At 38.0% G+C, this 15,249-nt stretch overlaps 1 protein-coding gene across 11 annotated transcripts in view; it reads left to right on the top strand.

Moving 5' to 3' along the window:
* RMDN1 (regulator of microtubule dynamics 1) overlaps positions 1–15,249 on the top strand; it is a 50,078-nt gene that overhangs the window by 1,572 nt on the left and 33,257 nt on the right. For 10 of the 11 annotated variants that reach the window (XR_007888596.1, XM_051610437.1, XM_051610441.1 and 7 more), the window contains exons 3-9: positions 1,768–1,855; positions 3,519–3,678; positions 4,344–4,433; positions 5,072–5,127; positions 7,859–7,946; positions 9,576–9,606; positions 12,234–12,367. Coding sequence is in view for 10 of the 11 variants with exons in the window: in XM_051610437.1 (XP_051466397.1) it covers positions 1,768–1,855; positions 3,519–3,678; positions 4,344–4,433; positions 5,072–5,127; positions 7,859–7,946; positions 9,576–9,606; positions 12,234–12,367 (647 nt within the window). In the remaining variant the exon portion in view is untranslated. Of the gene's footprint in view, positions 1–1,767; positions 1,856–3,518; positions 3,679–4,343; positions 4,434–5,071; positions 5,128–7,858; positions 7,947–9,575; positions 9,607–12,233; positions 12,368–13,896; positions 14,098–15,249 lie in introns of those variants that run through there. The other variant, XM_051610442.1, reaches the window with a different exon arrangement.

Genomic DNA, 15,249 nt, shown 5'->3' with positions numbered 1-15,249 from the left:
TTCAGACAATAGCCTTCAGAATGGGTAAGAAACAATTTCATTTGCTGTAATAGAAGGATGTTCAGTGAATAGATTTAAGATAGCTACTTAGTACAAATGTAAGAAAGTTTCCCATCAGGAACATAAGTAACACTACATAGTTACCTTTAGTGCTCACTTGAATCTGGCATTTACATTGTCAGGAAGAGCAATGTTACTGTGCTTTCTCTGCAAGACAAGTAGTAGGTGTAGTGAAAATAAAGAGTAAAAAAAGAAACACCTGAAAAATACTCTTAAAGAAAAAAAGTCTAATAACTTATATAAAATACCTGTTGGGAAATGTATTCAGAAGTTTGAGTTCTAAGCATTTAGTCATTAGCTATGTTGGTAGTGTTCAGGAAGTCTCAAGAAGAACACATCAGTTCACTAAAGGTAATACAGAAGATGTACCATTAATCTCATTTTGAACACTAAAATCCAAAGTCCACATTGACCATTATCTTATCTTTGAAATGGTTGATAGTATGCATTTAGAGATGGTGGAGTTAAAAATTATCCAGAATGCTCTCGTAATCTTCACAGATTTATATTCTAGGATCTTTTTAGACTGAAGAGGAGGCTTTTGTGTTTAGTAGCCTGGAAAGTTTTTTTTTCTTCTCTTAAGTAAAACTGTTGCTGTGAAACATCACTGTCATATTATGTAGATAACTTGAAAAGAACTTATAAACACAATTAGATTTGAAGAAGGGGAGAAGGTAGAGCTTACGTTTTGACTTAGAAGTTTGATCATAGACACAGGAGTAATACCAAAGAGATGATAAGCATAGCTGAAAGTTCTGTAAGAAATTAGACAAGGATTTTCACTTAAAAGGTGGTTTTTTTCATGTTTTAATGTTGGCAGAAGAGTAAACTCTGAGTTTATTCTTCTCTTGTACAGTTATGTACTTTGGTAGAATTATCTATCTGCTTCCATTTGAGTGTTTTTCCTCCTAATTCCAACTGTTTTCAGGCTAGAATCCTGTATTGAATAGTATTTTATATTTCTGGAATGCTATTTTATGTGCTGGATACATAAGCTATTGCATTCTTTATTTTTGCTTTTGGTATCTTGAACACACAGTTTTCAGTAGATAAACTGTGTTACTTGAAGTTGGCTTTGTGAAAATCTTAACGACTTCCATCAGAAAACCTTCAAGCAATGTTTAATTTTAACTTGCTGAGTAAGACAGTGGGACCCACACAATCTCCAGTCATACTCTGGCAAAACTATGGAACCATACTGAGAAGGAAAAATAATTAAAGAAAAAAATTTCATGAAAAATATTATGAGATTTAAATCCATGATTAAATTCTGTATATGCTGTTTTTACTCTCAGGTCTCTACTGCACTTGTCCTCCTGGTCATAGTTCTCATACTTTATTTTTTTTCCTTTACTGTCATTTTCACAAAGAAGCAAACACATTGCTTCTAATGCATTGAGAAAGATGTTTTTGAATGTTAAATCCATTAAGCATCCAAAGCTCCATTGCTGGAAGCTGCTTTCTGTTTTCATAAAAGAGGCATATATTCAGCACTGTTTCTCTTCCTAGTTTTTTATTGGAAATGTAGCTTATCCAATCCTGCCATGCAAATAAGCTGTTTGGAATGATGGCCTAAAAAGTAACTGCATAGTTTGTTCTTTGAGTTTCAGCTAGGTTGTCTTACACTAAAATGTTTTGTTTATGTTATAATGTCCTAATGACATGTAATTTGTTTTTCTGTTTCCACAATTTGAATTCCTTCTTCAGTGGAAGAAGTTCTAGAGCAAGCAGACTACCTGTATGGGAGTGGAGAAACTGAAAAGCTGTATTGGTTGCTGGTTCAGCATAAAACTAGGTACTTGATTGCACTGAGACATTACCATGCCTCTTTTCTGTGCTCTTCTGTATCAGTTTTTCAACTAATGTTCTCATTGTGGTATGTTGGAGAACCTTGCTTTCATCCTAATACAAGTAGAAAAGAAGGACTCTTGATCATTTTCCTCCTGATGGAAAAATGAACTAAGAAAGGACTGGTACAGTAGAAGGTGAGGGGTAACACTCAAGTTTTTCAGTCCTGCAAAGGAAGGTTTTTTGGTTGTTTGTTTTGTTACTCTAAGAACCTTTTAAGATATAGTGCAAAAACTCATGTGTCTACATGTAATTAAATGATCAAAGTACCTAGAATTCAGGTATTGAAAATTTATGAGAGTCACTGTTTCATTCTTTTTCATTGCTGACCAGCTGTTTTTTCTGTTTTCATTTTGTCTCATGTTAGGATTTGAGTCTGGACCAAAAAAAGCTCCTTACTCATGTAGTTATGTCTTAACTGCACAAAACATGATTGATAAGTGAACTGGGACAAGCTGTTTAAGGGAGGAGCACAAAATGCATTGCAAACTGAAGAGTCTTTCAAGGAGACAAGGAGACAAGGCATCTCACTCCTAGAACATTTCTGGAGGAAATCAACTGTTCAGTTGTTTTCAGTAGTTTTCAGGTGTTTTTTTTGTTTGGGTTTTATAAAGCCTGGGAAGTTAAGGTCCTAGCCTGTAAGAGTCACCATGTCATAAGCAAGGTGTAAGCTTGCTACTAGGTGTATAGCAATACTAATTATTCTGCAAGGAGTAATGATTCCGTTAGCAATATTTAACATTTTTATGACTTGGCTGAAAAATTAGTCTGCTAGTTGTCTTTTACTGTGTTAATTAGAGCAGGACTTTTCTGCTGTGAACAGTGACTTAGTTTTACTCCAGATAAGAAAACTGGCTTTTATTGAGACTGTGAATTTAGCAAAAAAATTTAATATATCTAGTTTCTGGTAGTTTTGGATTTCATATTCCTGTTGGGTGGGGGGAATGGGGCACCCTGGAGAGAGGAAGTATTATAGCCAGTTTGCCAGAACCTCTGAAAGACTTCTTAAACTTAAATATTTAAGTCTCTATTAAAATAGTAAGCCAAAACTAAGATGGTCATTACGTAAACTTACAATGAAGTACAAGCAGTGTTTCAAAACAATATGCTAACAAAATAATAAAATTTAAAATCCCTTATCTTTGACTATAATGTGCCACATACCATCTGATATAGTGATATAGATAAATATATAAATGTGCAGGTTTTTGTCATGGTGGTATGGCTAATTTTTTTTTTTTCCCCACTGTTGCCCTAGGAAGAATTTCATTATTTAGGTACAATTACAGGGGAAAAAAAAATGCTGAGTATTTTAAACATTCCTGGTGTGACACTGTTGGGTTTTTAAAAATCGACATCTTGTTTTGAGAAAACAAAAGTCCTTTCCCAAAGATAAATTTGCTTCATGGACCAAAATGGCAGAATGTAGGTTACCATCAGGCAGATTATAGGGGAGGACTTTCCTGTGTTGTTTGCTACCTTGGGGTTGAATGACAGATGATACGCTGTTGTTTTATCACCCACTTGAGATACACATTGAGAGACTGATGTAGGACTTGTGCTTGCTTTGTAACCACTGTTGCTTCAAAAATGTTTCTGTTCCTAACTAGTGACGATGCAGAGTTGTTATGGCGGCTGGCACGGGCATCACGAGATCTGGCTCAGCTTAGTAGTACCTCTGCAGAGGACAAAAGAAAACTGACATATGAAGCCTTTGAGTGTGCAAAAAAGGCACTTGAAAAAAATGAATCAAATTCGGCAGCGCACAAGGTGAGCCAAGCAAAATAACTGAAATCTTGCTCTTTAACTTCTGCCAATAGAAATTGGAACAAATGCCATTGTATTGTTTCAGCAAACCTTAGCATAATTTTTTAGTTGATAATGAGTGAGATTTCTAATTCTCCCTAACTTTTTTGGAGGGCCAGAGTTCAAACACTTGCAGATAAATTTCCTGTACACAGGAAACAAGAACTGGTTAAGTGTGTGCAGGACCATGGAAAGAGGTGACTGATCAAGTTGATTACAGCTGATGTCATCAGTTCATCCTTCTCTGATGTAGTCTTAAAAGTGTTGTACATGCCCCACATTCACCATGCTCTTTCTGTACACAATAGTAGCTCTAGAGTTTCACTGCAAATACTTCAGGCTCTAGCTTTGTTCTGCTCTTTGTTTTGTGCTGCTTCTCTCGTAGGCAGAAAGCTAACAAAGTGTAGTCAGTTGTGTTGGCATTTTGGATAAGAAGAGGACATTAATTCCCTTATGCATGCAGACCAGCAGGTTGCTCTGATGCTGCCTGAACTGTTAATAACTAATACTTCTTGCTTTTTGTTGTTAATGGTGGTGGCAGCTCTTACAGCTTGTGTGAGGGTTTTTTATTTACTATTAATAGCTATAGTGCTTTATTAAATGCTTTATTTTTGTTCTTTGAATTACAGTGGTATGGAATTTGCCTCAGTGATGTTGGAGATTTTGAGGGAATAAAGACTAAAATTGGAAATGCCATTATTATCAAAGAGCACTTTCAGGTAATATAACAGGTTTTTTGCATGTGACAGCACTAGTGCATCCAATATGTGTGAGATTGTGTGAGAGCTGTGAACTATTTTTTGGTAAAAATTTGCAAATATACTTCTATTCAGATCTCCTGGTGACACTTTTTTGGGGATTATTGTGACAGTCTTGAATGCCCCAGCAACAAGGGGTACCAGTTATCTCCTGCAGTAAACACAGTCCCTATAGAAGAGAGTCTTGAAGTGGCCAAGTGCTTGTGACACCTCTTAGAACTAGAAAAAATGTAACTGTGTCATTGAGAAATGGATGTGTGGCCACCCTTTTAAATGTGGATTGTGTAGCAGTGAAGGACAAATACAGGAGAAGGTAAAGGGCTACTAATTATATACAAATCTGAACATGCCAAGTCTTGTGTGAAACTCTTAATGACCTACTAAACCAAAGTGCTTAAGAATCTGTTGGTGTCTGTAGTTTTTTGGAGATTAGCTAATTCAGCTGTGCACTGACTAAATACCATACCACCTTGAAATTTTACAGACCATTGATCTGTTTTAATTAAAAGTAGAATAAAGAGTACACATTTTTAAATGTATTTTAATCCAAATGTGGCAGAACAACTTTTAACATTTGTGGTTTTTCTTCCCCTTACTAGAGAGCCATTGAACTGAATCCAAAAGATGCTACAACAATTCATCTTATAGGCATTTGGTAAGGTGCATTTTCAAACAAAAGTTAGCATGTAGCAAAGAAAAATGCCAGAATGTAAAATGACAACACTGAATTTACATTGAATTTCAGAGATGGCTGCAACTTAACACAATTTTTGTGTAGTGAACAGCTCCAAAGTGATACATGTTCCTAAAATACTTTCCTTATTATTGATCATGATACTATATTTTAAAAGTTGCATTTATCATAGAATCATTAATGTTGGAAGGAACCTTAAAGATCATCAAGTTCCAACCCCCCCTGCCATGAGCAGGGATCCCTATCACTAGATCAGGTTGCACAAAACCTCATACAACCTGGCCTTAAAAACCTCCAGGGATGGGGCATCAACAACCTCCCTGGGCAACCCATTCCAGTTCCTCACCACCCTTATAGTGAAGAATTTTTTCCTAATAACATAAATCTCCCCTCTCTGTTTAAAACCATTGCCCCTTGCCCTGTTGCTATCTTCTCTGATGAAAAGCCCCTCCCCAGCTTTCCTGTAGGCCCCTTTCAAGTACTGGAAGGCTGCTATAAGGTCTCCCTGGAGCCTTCTCTTCTCTAGGCTGAACAGCCCCAACCCCCTTAGCCTGTTTTTGTCACAGAGGTGCGCCAACGCTTTGATCATCTTGGTGACCTTTCTCTGGACCCTCTCCAACAGCCCCATGCCTTTCCTCTTCTGAGGGCACCAGAACTGTACACAGTATTCCAGGTGGGGTCTAGCCAGAGCAGAGTAGAGGGGCAGAATCACCTCCCTGGCCCTGCTGGCCACACTTCTTTTGATGCAGCCCAGGATGCAGTTGCTCTCTGGGCTCCAGTGCACACTGGCGGCTCATGTCAAGCTTCTCATCTACTACCACCCCCAAGTCCTTCTCCTCAGGACTGCTCTCCAGCCATTCTTCCCCCAGCCTGTATTTGTGCCTGGGGTTGTGCCGACCCAGGTGCAGGACCTTGCACTTGCCCTTGTTGAACTTCATAAGGTTGGCATTGGCCCACCTCTCCAGCCTGTCAAGGTCCCTCTGGATGGCATTTCTTCCCTCTGTCTAGGGTGTCAACCACACCACACAGCTTGGTATCATCAGCAAACTTGCTGAGGATACACTCAATCCCACTGTCCATATCTTCAACAAAGATGTTAAACAGAACTGGTCCCAATTTAAGTAAAGGCAGCTTACAAATGCATATGCTGAAATAAAAGTTTTGGAAGTTGAATTTATTGCTCAGTTAAAGTGGTACAGCAGGTGAAGGGACTGGAAATACAACTTTCCCTACTAAGCAGGGCATTCTGTGGGAGTGGTGTGGTTAAAGGTAGTATCTTTTATGTGTTAGTGTGAGACTCCAGACAGCTTTTCTGGTTATTTATCTGGTCTGCTACATTGTTTTATAGGAAATCTCTACTGTAAGATTGAGAGATTGAAAATAAATAAAGCTAATATATTTGTAACTTTAAAAAAAACCAACAAACCCACAACAAAAAAAACACCCACAAAAAACCCACAGCCTACCTTCTCTGTTTTTGTGGGTTTTTTTCTGATCTCTTGAGTATCAGTGTAAACTGCAATGTACTGCTCCAGGTTGGTTTTTTTATTAGTTTACAAACTTAGTTCATTGTTTCAATATCCGCCAGCCATTCCCACGTGACCTAACCATTGCAGTATGAATTTTTAAGCAGAAGCATACTGCCAACTAAATGAGCCTTGAGGTCACTTTTGAGATGGAAAAACTGTTCTGGAAGGTAGTTAAGGCATTGTTCCTAAAGAATATTAGAAAATATTATCAGAAATGTGAGATGATATAATATACTCATACTGTATATTTAAATGTACTTATTATTGAAGCGTAGAACATCTTCATCCAAAACTGGGATTTTTCTATCAGACAATTACTTTTCTCTTTTCAAGCCTATGCTGGCTTGAACCTCTTTCATTGGCATTTCTGGTAAGACATGACTGATGGCAAAATTTCAACTGAGAAACTCCATGCCTTGCCTGTCTCCTCTGAATTCTTCCATATTTGCATTTTCGTCTCTTCCTGAGTGCTCTATTTTACACAGTGAAGAGTATTTTTATACTTATTATGGGAGGGTAATAAGGTGAATAGCATTGTTTAACAGTTTCACCTGGAATGTTCTACATATTTGAAATATTAATGATTGTTTAATCCTTTCAGCATCTCTAAGACAGGTGACAGGTGACCTGTGTTAATTAGAAGATGGGAAAACAGCATAGTATGGCCTAGCCTACAACACAGTAATTTTGATTCTTAGGCCTATTTTCATTTTTATAGATAGGAGTCTTTCAGGAATGTACTGCAGATCTGCTTTAGTAATTGAAAAACAAGGTTGAGGTAAGGCAATGATATTATTTAGTTGTGCTGTTTGTGCAAATATATTGGAATAATATCAAATACACAAAAATAATTATAATCATTCAAGCTCAAAGTTGTGTAATGGTTAGTAACTGTCTCCAGATTTGTCTGATACAATAGCAGTTCTCAGTAAAAGACACTCCAGAGCTTTTTTGTAAGAGCTACACAGCAACTTCAAGCATGTTGCTATTTTGTTGTACAGTTCTAAGAACTTGCTTTTAAAACTTGCTTTTAGAACTTGCAGTGTGGCTGGAGTTGTTGTGGCTCTTGGAAACAACAATTATGATATCCAAGAAATGAGAATGTTGCTCAAAAAGATGAGAAAAATGTGGAGGGTATATATCAGTGTTTTGTTTTGCTCCAGGTGTTACTCCTTTGCTGAAATGCCATGGTACCAAAGAAAAATAGCTGCAACGCTATTTGCCACACCACCAACCTCCACATTTCAAGAGGTACAATATGAAAATGTTTCACATTATTATTCCCTCCACAAAGCTGTTGATATGTTTGTACTAATTTCCCTGACAAAACTGACCTCTGCTTATGGAATAAGCATGGACCTTTCTGACTTAAGAACTGTAATTATTAAAATGAGAGTGTAACAGGAGAGTGAGATGTTTCTAAAAACATAAAAATCTTTTTTATTTGCAGCTGTAGCACACAGTGAGTAGTGTGAAAAGTAAAATTTTTTTTCATGTAGTTTGTGTGCAAACATTAACAAGCCATATGTAATGTAGTTTGTATTTACTGTTATGATCTGTTGCAGATAACTGTATTAGCTCCACTGCTGGAGATTTAGATGGTGATGTTGCACCATACTTATTTGACAGGACTATTAAAATTTTCCCTTTATGCAAAAAATGCAAAGAGTAACAGATTCTTTTGTTACTTACCACTTGAAAATAAATAGCTTCTCATCCCCTGGCTACATATGGTGTGTTTTTTTCAGTAGCAAGGATTTTTATTCATTTTTGCTATGAAAATTCCTGCTGTCATACACCTTAAAACATACTGTCCAGATATTTATCTTCTAGAGTGTCTGACAAAGTATGCATCTTATTTAAATACTTATAAATATATAGAAACTTGAATATTAAATTGGTACTAGGAAACTTTGCTGTAACTATTGTAATCTTTGTTTAGATCAACCAATAACTAGTCCACTCTTTTGTTCCTTTAAGGTGGCAGGGGGGCAGGAGTAACTAGAAAGTAATTGTAGAAGGCTGCTTGCTGTTTCATAGAAAGCAATTTAAGCTCTGATTGAAAAAGAAAAAAACTTTTGAATGAAATGTCAGGCTTGTAACTTTTGCTGAAAATCACTCTTGAAAGAATACCAAGTGTCAGCCAGAATTTCAAATACAGCAGAGTCACACCAGCCCCAGCATTGAGTTCTGTAGCACTTAAAAGTGGCTGAAGAAGCAAGTTTGTTCAACGTGTAGTTGAGCTGTACTGATAAGAGTTCTGCAGTTTCAGTAGAAAATCTGTTTTCTGGATACATCGACACTTTAACGTCTGTGATGATATTTTCCTTCCAGCTAGTAATGTCAGGAAGAGGTAGGAATGGACTGAAATTTCTGATGTGCAGGATGGGAAACTAGTTGAAAAATGTGTGTGGGTTTCGTAAAGGTTTATTGTAAGAGGATGCTAACTGGTGCACCATGGGAATCAGTTCTCTCCAAAGTATTTGTCAACATTAATGACCTAAGTAATATTTGTTTGATCTGTTAAATATATACATGAGAACTGGTGGCAGAAATTATAGATATGCTGGAAATTAGAAATAAAATTCAAAATTATCTTGGCAAGTTAGAGATGCAGTTTCCTAGGGGACAAATATGATGCACTGTACTTATGGAGGAAATGGCAGGGAAATAGTTGGGTAAGTACTAGCGCTGTTGAGAAGATGTCAAATCTGATTGTACATTTAATGAGAACTATCAGTACCATGCTGAATTAATAAAAGTATTATAATGGACAGGAAGTCCTTCATCAGCTGTGTTAAGCATGCACATAAGGCTTTAGTCTGACACCTGTGTTCAGTTTATTCTCTGTTTTGAAGATGACAACCTTATCTTTTGCAGGCTCTTCGTTACTTCCACATGGCAGAAGAAGGTAATACTTCTAGCTTTTTTTGAACAGATGAGTATCTTTTATGAATGATGACTTGCAATAAACCTGTAGCTTTTGGTATCACCTTAATAGCATATGACCTGCTTATAAACATATCAGCCCATTGTGCTAGTCAACACCCTAGACTATTACATTGGAATGTTTCATCAGAGGTACTCAAAGTATAGAATCATAGAATGGTTTGGGTTGGAAGGGACCTTAAAGATCATCTAGTTCCAGTGCCCCTGCATGGGCAGGGACACCTCCTACAAGATCAGGTTGCTCAAGGCCCCATCCAGCCTGGTCTTGAACACTTCCAGGGAGGGGGCATCCCCAGCCTCCCTGGGCAACCTGTTCTAGTGTCTCATCACCCTCACAGGAAAGAATTGTTTCCTAATGTCCAACCTGAATCTCCTCTCTTTAGGCTTCAGACCATTGCCCCTTGTCCTCTCACTATACAACTGTGTAAAAAGCTCTACCCCAGGTGTATAGTGTATGTTACACAATCATTTAGAGTGTATTGTGAGTCTTTTTGGAATGTTAGTAACAAAGCACCCTTCCCCAAAGCATTTGGCTGGAAAGCAGGGGGAAGCAGCAAGCAAAGAAGGAAATTTTATGTCACTTTTTCTACATTTTTTTTTAAGTTCAGAATTCCTCTGTATTCTAAATAGAGCAGCAGAGAAAGCAGACTCTATTATTTCAGAAGCTGTTTGGATCAGAGTGCCAATCTAACTGCAGTAAAACTGTCTACATGTATAATAAAATATGAGCCCATTATTTCTTCAAGAGGGAAGCAATAAGCAAAACAGACTAGTTGCAAGATAAAGGAAGACAGTGTTCTTTGAAAGATGTTTATATAGCTATATCAATGAAGTTTAAAGGAAAAGTTTATTGTGTATCTTCCCCTGGGCATCAAGGAATGCAGCTGTGAACTAGAATGGTGCACTTAGCCTCAAAATTTGCCTCCAAAACACCTCCATATATTTACCTGTATTTGACATAATTTTTTTTTCTTGTTCTCTTGACTGATGTTAGTGCTCAAGCTCGGTATCCTTTTGTACAGCTTGTGAACTTTGCTTGCTGGAACTGCTGCACTTCAAGTACTGTGTTCACTTTTGGGCCTCTCCCTACAAGAAGGACATTGAGGTGCTGGAGCATGTCCAGAGAAGGGCAGTGAAGCTGGTACAGCGTTTAGGACACAAATCTTACAAGGAATGGCTGAAGGCACTGGGGTTGTTTCCTCAGGAGAAAAAGAGGCTGAGGCCATTGCTCTCTACAGCTGTGTAGAGGGAGGTTGTTGTGAGGTGGGGGTTGGTCTTTTCTCCCCAGTAACAAGTGATAGGACAAGAGGAAATGTTGTCAAGTTGCACCAGGAGAGGTTTAGATTGGATATTAGGAAAAAATTCTTTACTGAAAGGGTTGTTAGGCACTGTCAAGTGAAGTGGTGGAGTCACCATCCCTGGAGGTATTTAGAAGATGCGTAGATGTGGTGCTTAGGGACATGGTTTAGTCTTGGTTTAGACTTGACACAGTTCTAGGTTTCGGTTGGCCTTGATCTTAAAGGTCTTTTCCAACCCAAATGATTCTATGAAATATAGAATACTACAGAATACTAGCGTCAATGACTAAAAAATCTAGCAAGTATTGGCAGCAGTTCTGAAAGTATCATTCTAGGTCATGTTTGTGTATCCACTTTTTATGCACATGTAAAGTCACTCAGTTTTTAATAGAGCAATATGGCAGTCATGGACACATTGGAGCTTTATATTGAAGCTATTGTATACCCTGGACTATAGCAGGTAGTGTGTCTGTCTGCTAAAAGAGGAGATAGGAGCAGATAGTACAGCTGCTGTCATTGTTAACAAACAATGGTAACTTTCCTCAAACAGGAATTTCCTGTCTTTGTGTACTTCTTATTATTGCACATGAACTGCAGAATTTGATAACTAGCATTTTTAATCCTGACTTTAGATTCAGCAGGAGCAAGCTTGGGCTGTAAGAACCTGGATGTGTTTAAAAGTTGTCTAGATGTGGAGCTTGGGAATATGGCTTAGTGCTGGACTTGGTAGGATAGGATTAATGGTTGGACTTGATCTTGAAGGTCTTTTCCAACCTAAGTGATTCTATGATTGTATGAACCATAGGCAAGACTAGTCCTTTATAACAATTGGTAGCCAAAGCATGCTTTCTAAAAGCAATTTCTTAAATCTCTCCTTAAAAAAAGTTAAATCTGGATACAGTTTTACGTTTTCCTTCCATACATGTGTGGTCTGAAGCTAGGAATTGTGCCCTTTATTTCTTTGCCAATACTTGCTAAACTGGTTGCATTACCTGTTGCACCTAGGTCTAGAAAAGCACAGAACCTGCAAAGCAAAGCTGTTTGGCGTTAAGCTCACTGCTTTGCTCTTTGTAAGTAATCTCATTTCATGGATTAACTAACAAGCTGCTAATGTAACTGTGTATGAGACCAAAATCTAGCAAGTACAAGTTCTACATTGGCTTGTTTCTGATTTCAATTCAAAACATTACTCATATTTTCTGAAATAAGTACTTAAGGAGTGGCACTGTATCATGGCTTTGATAGTATGCTGCTTGTTCTCATTCAAAGCTTTTCTCCTATCTCTGTACAGCTGACCCAAATTTCTACAGCAAAAATTTGCTCTTTTTGGGGAAGACATACTTGAAGTTAAACAATAAAAAGATGGCTCTTCTGTGGTTAAGCAAAGCAAAGGAGTATCCTGCACATACAGAAGAGGACAAGCAGGTAGGAGATTAAGAACCCTCATAGTACGGATCTATCCTATAACCAACATGTGTGACATCATGGCAGTGGCATGTTTCATAAAGTCAACTCGGAGTAAATTACAACTCAGGACCTACATTCCAGGATGACATCCAGGCACCAAAAAAAATACTAGTATGTTGGTAACTGCCTCTAAACACTATGATTTTAAAAAATTCTTATTGTAATTAAGAACTGTTATGTTTTATTCTTCATGTTTTTGCAGTGCTAACAATAACCCACCCTTAACTTGTTGAAATTTAGGCAGGCGCCTGAGCTAACCTCTGTCTCTCTATGTAAGTGGAGATTCACTTTTCATATGCCAAAAACTGGAAAGGTAGAAATCGTAGTTTAGAAGAGCTAAAAACCATGTGAACAGGAGAGAAAAAAAGGCATGGATGTATCAAAAATATTCTAGGTAACATTGCAGTCCTTTTGAGGCCTGGAGGGACAGATTCAGACTCAGAATTGAGACAAGTAGAAATAATGTATCTTGACAGCAAATCTCCAATGCTAGGTGACACATAGGCGAGTAGTTTTCAGAAGGATCCTGGTTTAAATGGATAGGCATCTGCTTCCTACCTGAACACAGAGTACCTCCAGAAGGATAATCCATTAGACTTGTTCAGACCTAATTCTGCATTCAGTATAAACCACAGCTGTTGCAGTTATCTTTCATAAACAAACCTGTTAGCATCAGAACTAACAAAGCTTAATTTTCAGTTTGGTTTTCCTATGGTTGATTTACCTCTAATTCATTTAGCATTAAGTGGTAGTGTGAAATGCCTTAGCTTTTAGAGAAAACATCCAAATATGCTCTGACATTCTGAATGTTGTAAGAAGTACTTTGGTAGGTTTGCACTTCACATGTCAAAAAAACCACTACTTAGGTTTCCCTCTAGATTCTCTATTAAGTCTCAAACTGTTTCTCCCTAAAGGGAGCTCCTCCAGTAACAACTTTCAGTAGAAATATCCATTCCTACACTGCTTTGCAAAATGTACAGGAATTTAATAGCCTGAAGGAGTAGTTGTCTCAGGTATGTATGAAATTGGTCAGCTCTTTTTTTTAATATAGTTGTTAAGAGGTCATATTCAAATTTTATTAGATTTTACCCAGAATCCCTAGACAAATGGAGTCTTGGAAACAGTCTTCTCACACTGCCTTAGCAACTGTCTAGACCTCTGCAAATCTTAGGTTGGTTGGTTGTGGTCAGAAAAACTTAACTACATGCTACTGTTGGGCTATAGCAAACCAATAGCTAATCATCTCTGTTTGACATAAATGATCTTGCTACATAAGTAAGTGAATTACACTGAAGACACTGGCTTAAGTGGTTTTATTCCCATTTGTGTTTCAAGTGTTGAGCATCTTGAACTACAGAAGAATAATTAGTAGTCTTAGGAGGGTTCTGAAGTTACAGAACTGTGATGAAATGTTTGGGTGCCTGCATAGCAAATTCCACTAGAAAAGCTTGTAACAACTGGCACTGGCACTGTTTTCTTTCTTTCAGGTACAGAAAGAAGCTTTGCAGTTGCTTAATTCTATATAACAAGAAACAAGATCATGGGAAATCAGTGCCTCAGGCTTGAGCAGCATAGGAAAAAGACCTCAAATACTACCTTGGTTTATTGAAGCTGTTACTAAAAGTGTAGGCTAAACTTCCTATCTCCATCATGTTTCAATTAAACTGTCACCTAGAAGACCTGTTTCATTATGTGATCCTGTCTGTTGATTTACATGGAAATGAAGGGCTTTGTGGACAAGCAGGGTAAATATTAGAGGGGAAAGACTGGGACAGTGGTTGTGCAGATTTTTAATCAGTTTTTTACACTGTTCAGCTACAGTTATAAAAGGAATAATACAAATAATGACTAGCACAATTTTAAAGAAAGGTACAAGGCTGTGACATAATTACAAACGTGCAGTTTTTTCTACAGTGTTCTTCTGTGGGGTTCAACAGCCTCAAGAGTAGTATGTGTTCACATTATTAGATGCTCCTACAGATTTCTTATTAAGGCTGCATAAGCAATCTTAATTCCAATACACTTTAGTGCTAGTGCTTGACTTTGCAAAAAGTGCTGTGGTTAAAAAAAAAAAAAAGTCAAGTAGGGAACACTTAGGAAAATCCTTTTAAGGGTTATACCAGCATATGCAGTGAGCTTTCTGTGAAAAACAAATATTGATTTGCACATGGAGAGGCTGCAGATTCTGAGGATTTAGTGACTGCATAATGGTTGCTAGACACAGGCACTCCTCTCCCTAGGCTAGCATAACAGGAAGAGTACATACTCCCAGTACATTAGAAGGGAACTAAAATTTGGAAGCACAGAGACTTCTATTTGTAAAGATAGTGCAGAGGTACCTTAACTAGTGGCTGTTGCCCTCCAGAAGTGTTAGCTATGATTTCTACTTGGGCAAAAACCATTTCCACGAGGACTGTGACGACCCAGACCGAGGTCTCACTTGCAGACATGCTGCTGTCCAGGTCTCCAGCTGCAGGGAGTGCCTGAGCCTGTTGTTCATATGAGAGGATAGCAGAGAGACTAGCTGTGAGAGGTGTGAGCAGAGAAATTATCTACTCAGCATGGTTGCAGAGCTGAAGGAGGAGGTGGAAAGGCTAAGGAGTATCAGGGAGTTTGAGAGGGAGACAGACTGTTGGTGTCATGACTTAGCCTCCCTGAACCCGGCCCAAGTCATGCAGGGCTCATGATGCAGAGCGTTCCCTGTCCTCTCTCTGCCTGGCTGAGCGTGATGGCCTAGAGGATAGGGAGCAAGTTCCTGCACTGTGCAAGTGGCTTTGTAGGTGTGTCCCCTGAGTAACTGTTCTACCTCCCCAGGTGACCTTGAAAAACAGATACAATGC

Source organism: Apus apus, chromosome 2 (genome assembly GCF_020740795.1).
Source record: "Apus apus isolate bApuApu2 chromosome 2, bApuApu2.pri.cur, whole genome shotgun sequence".
NCBI lineage: Eukaryota > Metazoa > Chordata > Aves > Apodiformes > Apodidae > Apus > Apus apus.
The sequence above is the reverse complement of the archived record's forward strand: the minus strand, read 5'-3'. Positions and strand labels throughout refer to the sequence as shown.